Source organism: Cibotium barometz, chromosome 20 (genome assembly GCF_041138505.1).
Source record: "Cibotium barometz isolate CiBa-2024 chromosome 20, ASM4113850v1, whole genome shotgun sequence".
Classification (NCBI taxonomy): domain Eukaryota; kingdom Viridiplantae; phylum Streptophyta; class Polypodiopsida; order Cyatheales; family Cibotiaceae; genus Cibotium; species Cibotium barometz.
In genome coordinates this window covers 25,425,469-25,435,442 of record NC_141065.1, presented here as the reverse complement: position 1 = coordinate 25,435,442, position 9,974 = coordinate 25,425,469, and the positions used below count along the sequence as shown (strand labels likewise).

The following is a 9,974-nucleotide window of genomic DNA, read 5'->3' as shown; positions in this document are numbered from 1 at the left end:
TTGAGGATGCAAATAAGGGACGTGCATGCACATGGACACACTGTCTACGTTTGAGCCTAGATAGGTATGGCAGGTAAGGGTCTTTTACACGACCATCCTTGCTTATCCATTAGGCTCATTTTTCTGAGCAGATCTTGTTTGTCCGACTCTCAAGAGTATTGTGCAATGTGAAACCAGCCTCTCTTCGTTAGGGGTGCATAAGGTTGACAATTCTTGCTATGCATTTTCATATGCATTTTCATAATGAAGTCAAGGGGCTATGAGGCACATGCACATATGAAAGAAGGCACGTGTGGAGCACTAGGTTTAGGTATGCCAAGCACGTGTGTAACATTGGCTAGTCACATTGTTGCAGATGATGATGGAGGAGGAGGAGGAGGAGGAGGAGGAGGATATCAGATATACATAGGCGGGTTTGTCACGTTCTTCACTCCAGTTAGGGTTTGTCCTCCTCATCATCTGCCTCATATTCTGCACTCCATCAACAGCAGCGATGGCGAGCTCCTCTTCGATCGGCAGCGCGCAAGCTACACCTCCCCCTCTTCAGGTACTACCATTTTTTCCCGTCTGATTATTTTATCACATTAAGTTAAAACAACGCCTGTTTTGGGAAAGATTAAGAAAATCGGTTTAGTGGGCGTTAGGGTTAGGGTTTACGAGTAGGCCAGCGCTAAGGGTGCTAGTATTAGGATTAAGGTTACTCCCAGGGTGAGGAGGTAACATACTAAGTTTGGGTTAGGGTTAGGGCTAGGTTTAAAGGTAAATGTTAGGGTTGGGGTTCTGGGCACTTCTCCATGTTATGATTACAAGATTTTAAACAATAAGCTTATGAGCATTCCTGGGTCACCGCCTCGAAAGCTTCCAGACAACCATCTTCACCCAAATGAGCATCCTTGCATTGAAACATGAAGCCATCAACCTTGGCCAGGGTTTTCCAAATTTTGATGGTCCGGATTTTGTGAAAGATGCAGCAATTGAAGCCATTAAGGAGGGGAAGAATCAGTATGCCCGGGGTTTTGGTATTCCTCAGCTTAATGCGGCAATTGCTGACAGATTTGAAAAAGACACGGGGCTTTTGGTAGATCCAGAAACAGAAGTCACGGTTACGTCAGGCTGCACTGAAGCTATTGCGTCTGCCATGTTAGGGCTTGTGAATGTGGGGGATGAGGTTATTCTTTTTGCTCCATTCTATGATTCATATCTAGCAACACTGTCTATGGTGGATGCCGCTGTAAAGACAGTTACTCTGAGACCGCCGGGTTTTGTGGTGCCTGAAAAGGAGCTCCGAGAAGCTTTCACAGACAAAACCAGGGCTATTATGATTAATTCGCCCCATAACCCCACCGGCAAAATGTTTTCTCGTAAGGAACTTGAGCTCATCGCCTCGCTTTGCAAAGAGTACAACACCCTGGCTTTTATGGATGAGGTCTACCACAGGCTTACGTTCAGCACTGAACACATCTCGTTAGCATCTCTAGATGGAATGTATGAACTGACTGTGACATTAAATTCCTTGGGGAAGACGTTTTCTCTGACTGGCTGGAAGATCGGTTGGGCGGTTGCAGCACCCAACTTGACATGGGGACTGCGGCAAGCACATGCATTCCTTACATTTTCTACAGCTACTCCATGTCAATGGGCAGCTGTTGCTGCATTAAATGCACCCAACAGCTTTTATAAGGACCTCATCAAGGATTATACAATAAAAAAGGATATCTTAGTCAAAGGCTTGATTGAAGTGGGTTTTAAAGTCTATGAGCCTCGAGGCACTTACTTTGTCATGGCAGACCATACTCCCTTTGGCTTCAATAGTGATGTAGAGTTCTGCAAGTACTTGATTGAGGAGGTAGGTGTGGCTGCAATTCCACCTAGTGGATTTTATCTAAACCCGGAAGATGGTAAAAACATGGTGCGCTTTGCATTTTGTAAGGATGAAGGTACTTTAAGGAAAGCAGTGGAAAGGATGAAGCTGAAGCTAAAGAAAAAAGTTGTTTCCCTTGTATGTTGATTAGTGTATGGTACAGCGTGCTTATATTCAAATCCTTTTGTATAGTTACACAGCCCACAAGGTTGACCTTCAATACGGTGTCCTTGGGTCTCTCTCTCTCTCTCTCTCTCTCTCCCCCAAGCAGGACAAATGTAGTTTCATCGGGAAATTGAGTAGTCACATCCCTACATGTCAACAGAATGTCATATTACCTCTTCGCACTCCAAGAACTACGAGCAACCAAAATAGGTCGGGTAGCACCAATAGAGTCGGTACAGTAGGCTCAAAATTTGGAATAGTAGGTACGTGGGTTGTTGGTATATCATGTACAATCGTTGGTATATCATGTACAATGGCAGTACATTATGTACATAGGTTGATACTTAAGTATAATGGTTGGTATAACAAGTATAATAGTTGGTATAGCAGGTGCAGTAGTTGGTACAACAATGCTCTAAGAGGGACAAGGAGGTGTATCTTTGGTATATCATGTACAATGGCGGTACATCATTGGTATACAATACAATTGTTGGCAAGTAATCATAAGTACAAATGTATATCTGATGATCAAGAAACATGCATCCCAAATGACATGTGATGCATTCAAAAGTGAATGCCTTGGAGCCAAAGACCATAGGGTCATGATGACATCCATAAAGGCCAAATGCACATGCCTCATAGGTAGAATCATACACAATCATAACCGAACCGATGTCCACACCATATATAGCATCTATTGAATGATCCAAGGCATGTTTCACTATATCAATGTCTCTCTGGATAAGATCCACGTGTATAACCACCATCATGATTATGCATAATCATCACATCTAAGTATATTCTGATGCAAATGTCTCATAGATGGAGTCTATAGTGTCAAAACAACATCCTTTGTGAACAAACACAAATGCCTCATAGATATGATATCTGACCTCATGAAGAGAATCTATGTGCATTGAAACTAAATGTCTCCAAATTTGAATCATGCCAAGGTATAAGCAAGGCCAAACAATCAACATGATAAACATCTTGTAAATCACCCAAGGCATGGTCTTTCTCACATAAAACCACATAGGCATGATCCACATCATATAACTGTTTGAAATGTGCATCCAATGTATCACCATCATCAAAATCCAAACATCCTTCATAAAATTAGTAGAAGAATGATCAACTAGTGTAGAGGTGTAATCGGAACTCAAGATGAAATCCAAATCTTTGCATTGATGCATGTATGGTTTCTTCTTACCATCATGGGTTCCTTAAGCCAAAGGTGTTCAAGGAAGAGGAGATTTTCTTTGTCTATGATTCTAGGTATGGTAAGTTCCTAGGCAACAAGCTTTAGCAAATGTTTGAAATGTGCATCCAATGTATCACCATCATCAAAATCCAAACATCCTTCATAAAATTAGCAGAAGAATGATCCACTAGTGTAGAGGTGTAATCGAAACTCAAGATGAAATTCAAATCTTTGCATTGATGCATGTATGGTTTCTTCTTACCATCATGGGTTCCTTAAGCCAAAGGTGTTCAAGCAAGAGGAGATTTTCTTTGTCTATGATTCTAGGTATGGTAAGTTCCTAGGCAACAAGCTTTAGCAAAGATGGATGGGACCATTCAAAGTGGTCCAAGTATTTCCCAATGGTTCCTTGTTGGCAATCTAAGCAAGCTTTAACAAAGATGGATGGGACCATTCAAAGTGATCCAAGTATTTTCCAATGGTTTCTTGTTGTGGCAATATAAGTAATGGATAAATTTGAAGATTCTTTTCTTATCAATGGATATCGACTAAAAAGCAGTACTACCCTCCACAAGATTCTTGACAATCAAAGTTCCCTTTTAGCAGTCAACAAGGAAACAAGTAATGGTGGTGAGCTTCTTAACCCTCTTAATAAAGGTGGTGGTAAGCTTCTTGACTCTCTTAATAAATGATGGTTCATTGGACTTGATTGAATTTCATAAGAATATGCTTCCAAAGGCTCCCCCAACATGGTGGTAAAGAATCCATGAAGAATGGTGCCTAACATTGTGTACTTTGTCCTTTGGGTTCTTAACCATGGGTTTGTCTATATAAGCTCTTTAATTCCTACCCTCTCTCCCTCCCTTGGGATCTCTTATTCCATTTTCTAGTCATCTTGGAACATTTTCCAATCATCTTAGAACCATTTCTTTCCACCTCCTTGGATGGTATTTTCCACAATATTCCCTCTTTTTTTCCTCTTTCTCCTAAGTGTGACATCTTTGGTTGGGCAAAATTTCTACTTAACTAGATACTCTTTTTGGGTTCTATTTCTAAGAGGATTTTCTCTGACATCTAAGATCACTGTCAGTTCTAGTTCTACTTGTCCTTAATCCCAAAAGACAATTTGCATCCAAAATGTGACAGATTTGGAACATACTTCTTCAACATATTAATAGGAGATTCGCCAACAGACTAACATGGAGATTCTTAGATACGAGAGAAGCAGAAGTTCCTTGAGCCCAAAAAGTAATTTTCTCATCATCCACAATATGACTAGGATCTCGAACATACTTCTTCAATAGATTAACATGGAAGATTCTCAAATATACGAGAGAAGTAGAAGTAGAAGTTCATACACTTGATCTCCAATCCTTCGTGTAATCACATATGGTTCATAATACCTAGGTGATATCTTCTTGTACTTTCCCAAGGAGAGAGAATTTCTCGTGGGTCGTATGCGAAGAAAAACCATGTCACATTCTTTGAATTCCTAGTTGGATCTTTTCAGATCAGAATATTGCTTATGTTTGTCCTGGTGGGTAGCTTTGATATCTTTCTTTGTAATTGTATTTTATAATCCATCTTATATAGCATCTATTTATATAATTTCACACTGATTAGTGGGTCAGGCCAGTTTAATGACATTAGACAATCTTGGCCATATAGTGCGTTGAATGGGCTCATCCCAATCCATCTCATATAGCATCTATTTATATAATTTCACTTTGATTAGTGGGTCATGCCTGTTTAATGACATTAGACAATCTTGGCCATATAGTGCGTTGAATGGGCTCATCCCAATCCATCTCATATAGCGTCTATTTATATAATTTCACTCTGATTAGTGGGTCAGGCCTGTTTAATGACATTAGACAATCTTGGCCATATAGTGCGTTGAATGGGCTCATCCCAATGCTTCAGTAAATGAGAAGCATTATAAGAAGACTCCACTAATTGCAAATAGTTTATCCATCACCTCTTGGGTTCTTGTCCACAAAATGCTCGAAGGATATACTTGATCACTTGGTTTACCCTCTCTATCTATCCATTGATTTTCAAATGTATACAGTGCTAAGATCCAAAGAGATACACATGGCTTCGAAGAAAATGATCCCAAATTGAGATGTAAATTTGGCATCTCTAACACTTAAAATTCTCCTAGGCAATCCATGCAATTTGAATATCTCTTTCAAGAAAATTTTAGCAACATTTAAAGTTGTGTAAGTCTTCTTTATAGGGATCACGTGAGTAACCTTTGTTAATTGATCCACCACTTCCAAGATGGATTCATATCCTACATTTACTAAAGGTAATTAGTGACCTATGCATTACCATTTCATATGCAAAATTTCAATGGGAAACAATTTTCTTGGCATTTTTACTCTTTTGACCTTGACCTTGTGGCATGTTAACCATTGAGGATAGTCATGCTACAAAAGAAACTTTTGATTCCGGGCCAAAAGAAACTTAAGTCTAAGCCAAAAGAAACTTTTCTTTTGGCTAACATGTTAGTCTTTATGTATCGGAGTGTCCCACTATAGGGATGTCATGAGCCTCACTCAATATTATTCTCTTCAAATCTCCACCTTTGAGAACACACAACTGTTAGTTATTGAAGTATAAGTAGTCATCTTCTAACTTATACACTTGAATTTTCTTCATCTCATGGGACGTCTTGCTCTTCTTCTTAAGCAAGGCAATGATAAGGACAAAGAATTCATCTAATAAAATTTTCTCTTTGATTTTAACGATTAAGGGATTAGAAATCATAGTTATTGTTGTAAGTAAGGAGGCTTTTCTATTGAGCGTATCTGTAATCACGTTCTCCTTCTGTGATCTATACTTAATCTCAAAGTCAAATGCTCGAAGAAGGACCAAGGTGAATTTCTACCCAAGAAGATAATGTCACTAAATCTTTAAAGCATGTCCTATTGCTAGTAGCTCTAAGTCATGGTGGGGACAATATAATTTCTTTCATGTGGCCTCAACTTTAAAGGTTCATATTCTATGGGGGGCATCCATCCTACATTAGGATCCACCAATAGCAAATCCACTAGAATTATTGATAACTTTAAAAGCCTTGCCAAACTCTATTAGCTTCAAACCCAGATTTGTTACCAATGCAACTTATCAAAAAAAGCACTTTGGCACATAGGAGTCCATTGAATGGAGCATCCTTCTTGTGAAGTGCAATTAAGGGAGAAGAAACCTTGGCATATCAATGGATGAAAATACGATACCATCTTGTTTACCCTAAACTTCCTTTATAGTCTATGACTCTGGCCAGCCAATAACGGCTTACACCTTTGCTAGATCAGTAACTCTTCTTAGCAAAAAGTTTGTACCATCTTCAAAACTTTTCACACATACTTATCATTATTAGTATCATTTTTAGAATAGATCAATGTCATCAAAGAATACAAAAACAGAAGTCATCCAGGTGCTCTCTCAAGATCTCTTGCATTAATCAATTGAAGGTACCAAGGGTATTTGTCTATCTGAATGATGGCAATGCTGTAAATTCATAATATCCATATTTGATATTAAAGGTAGTCTTGAGAATATCATTCTCCTTAATCCTAATCTTATTGTACATTGACTTCCTTCAAGTCAATCTTGTTAAACATCTGGGCACCATGCATCCTAAAAGCTCATTTATCTTGAGAATGAGATACTTATATTTTATGGTTTATTCAATTCATATATAAATCCAAAATAAATGTTCTAAATGTAGCATCATAAAATACTAAAGATCACTGCAAAAACCACACCTCGACTCCACAACCATGACCAAGATATGCACTACTAAACCCGAACTCTCTCGGACCACTTTGTTGACCAGAGGACCCCATTAAGTGTCACATCCAATTTTCTACACTTACACTAGACTCCCTTAGCCTCCTCATATTTTGTGTTTCTTGGGACATAACAAAACTTTCTTATTCTGTTGCTTGTGGCAACAAAGAGCTTTGCTTATTGTGTGCGGTGCAGAAGTTCATCACCTTCAAGGCTCAGTCGTCACACCACACTCTATTTTATTCAGCTTTGAGCTTTTGTGGCGTAATGAAGAACACCCTTGTGGTGGCATTGATTGGTTTAGTCCTATTGTGTTTTGAATTGGCCTTTTGCTTGGGTAAGGTCATGGTGTTGATTGGTTTAATCCTATTATATTTTTAATTGGCCTTTTGCTTGGGGAAGGTCATGGTTGAAAAGTCCCCTTGAACATTTAAGCCTTGATTGTGCATGAGCACCCTCTATTTTACATGATACTTATTTTGGGAGTGCTCATTCATGTGATTTCCTTTTTCGGTGTGCCTCGATGTGGTTGTTGTTTTGTATGGAAAGCACTTAGCACGATGTTGAAAGGAGGAATGCATTGTTGGTAGAGTTCATGTAGCTAGAGTGTTCCATCTCGCTTAAGAGGGTTCTCTTGCAACTTGCCAAAGTAATGTTCGTTCAAATGATGACATCCTTTTGCATACTTGGTCTCTCAAGAGTTATTCTCAAGATCATGTGCACAAAGAATGGCATTGCTATATGAGCTTTGTCAAAGATCCTCTCCTTCAAAAGATTTATGAGTTTCTTTGTGTCATTTTGTTGCACATGGACTAGACTCCTTTATCACGAAGGAGCTCTTCATTACTGCAGTTTTGATCAAAGAGGGTCACAGGTTGAATTGGATGGGTTATCTTTGTGTCAAGATGGTGGATCATTTTGAGTGGATCGCTCAACATGATGGTCTATGACCACGTACTATTGCTCATGCCTAATTTTGATTCATAGATCCTTATTGACCACCACTCGTCGCTGTCTCACTTATCCTTGTCTAGATTTAACCCATCTCGCTCTCTCCCCCCTTTTACTTGTCTAGAGTCCACACCATCTGCATAAGCTCCAATAAGCTTTCCTTAGAGAGGCTGAGCCTACTCAAACCCCTATTGAGCATAAGCCAAAGTTGGTGTCTCATGCCATCTTGAAAAAGAAACGTTCTTCTTGTGGGAGTGATGTATGTGCACCTCCTCCAAAGAAGAGTGCACCTACCACCCCTTTTTTTGTTCCTTCTACTAGCTAGCTCTAGCACCCTACCCTCTTGCATAGATGGGAGAGACTAACTTATTTTTGTAAAATTTGATGGTCTCTTGAATAGCTATCCCCAATAGGTTTGAGAATTTTTGGTCGGTCCTTTTCTTCACTTCCACAAGTCTCAAAGGGTATACCACACATTCCATGATGTCAATATTCATAGTGAGGTGTTTGTATATGGCATAGTTGGGAGTGATGGTGCTACCCTCACTTTCAATTATAAGCTATAATGATATTTAACTTTACTTGAGCACACTTCCTTAATCTTTTCTTTGTCTTCCACATTATTAATCCTAGGGTGAATGACATTGTAAAATGATATGGGAATGATAGGATAGTCATCATGAAGTTATTCATGAACGCTTCACATCCAAGTGTGGCAAGTGTGGGGAAAATGTTAATACCTAAACTACCCACTATTTTCAACATTTTTCTTTGAAATTTCATTTCATTTCCTCCCATCATTTGTTAACCTAAACATACCTTCTATTCCACATATTTTACATACCCTCATGCCTACCCTTCACCACTATCCATGTTTCTCTTTTTTTGTTTCTTAATTATCTTTATTGTTACTAATTAAACTAAATGCCTACCCTTCACCACTATCCATGTTTCCATCCCCCCCTTGATTATCACCACTATCCATGTTTCTCTTTTTTCTTTTCTTAATTATCTTTTTTAAACTACTAATTAAACTAAATGACTATTTTTCCATCAAATTCACATCGAAATATCATCCACATGGTTTTTCCCATCAATCCTAACTCATTTTCAACCTCTACCATGTTTTTGTCATTTTATCATTATACCCTGCTCTTACATTGTTTTGTTACCATTCATTCAAAGTCAAAAGTTATTACCTCAACCCTAGAATTCTTCCTCACACTTGGATGGACATTTTTTCCCAAGGTTCATTATTTTATTCCCTAAGCCTAAAGTTTGATGTGGTGATACTAGGGATGAGACCTGAAGGGTCACTATATGTCATTGGGACATCCCTTCACATGAAATAAAAATTATGGGACGTGAGAATTGTAAGTTTTTGGTCATTATTGGTCATGATTGAGTGAGGTATATACATTCATGATATTTCTTTTACCCTTTTAGAAAACCAAAATACAAATGTATTTTGGTATATACATTCATGCTATTTCTTTGACCCCTTTAGAAAACCAAAATACATGAGAACAATGTATTCACATTGTGATTCAATGCAAAAGACATGAGAATAATGTATTCATGTGGTGCTTTCAATGCAAAAGACATGGATGAAGATTGAAGGATTTCTACGATTCATGTCCAAAAATTATGAAGAATGTGGTGAAACCTTTGATGTTTAATGAGTTCTCATAAGAATAAGTAATCCGAACACCAATAAATGGTATATCTTATTATAAATTTATTGTTTAATAAAGTAAATCCATAGGAGGGTAAATGATCAATAAGATGGCAATGTCCTTGTTTTAATAAGATATACCAATAAATGGTATATCTTATTACACATTTATTAGTTAATACAATGGAGGGTAAATAATGAATAAAATGGCTATGTTCTTGTTGTTAATTGTGGTTCATTTTTTGATTATATCTATCATTAATATGTCCTCTTTGATTCTATCTATCATTAAAATGTTCTCTTGATTTTTTTTAATCATAAAA

General features: G+C 38.1%; 1 protein-coding gene across 1 annotated transcript; it reads left to right on the top strand.

Moving 5' to 3' along the window:
- The first annotated feature begins 251 nt into the window (after window positions 1-251).
- LOC147627699 (uncharacterized) lies at window positions 252-2,519 on the top strand. Its single transcript, XM_086814646.1, has 2 exons — window positions 252-547; window positions 972-2,519. The coding sequence occupies exons 1-2, from the start codon at window positions 277-279 to the stop codon at window positions 2,006-2,008; spliced, it is 1,308 nt and encodes a 435-aa protein (XP_086670772.1). The 5' UTR covers window positions 252-276; the 3' UTR covers window positions 2,009-2,519.
- The last annotated feature ends 7,455 nt before the right edge of the window (window positions 2,520-9,974 follow it).

Excerpts from the sequence above, each read along its gene's own strand:
- LOC147627699 (XM_086814646.1), top strand. The coding sequence starts at position 277 with ATGAAAGAAGGCACGTGTGGAGCACTAGGTTTAGGTATGCCAAGCACG. Across the intron at positions 548-971 it reads CTACACCTCCCCCTCTTCAG|CAATTGAAGCCATTAAGGAG; the intron begins GTACTACCATTT and ends TGAAAGATGCAG.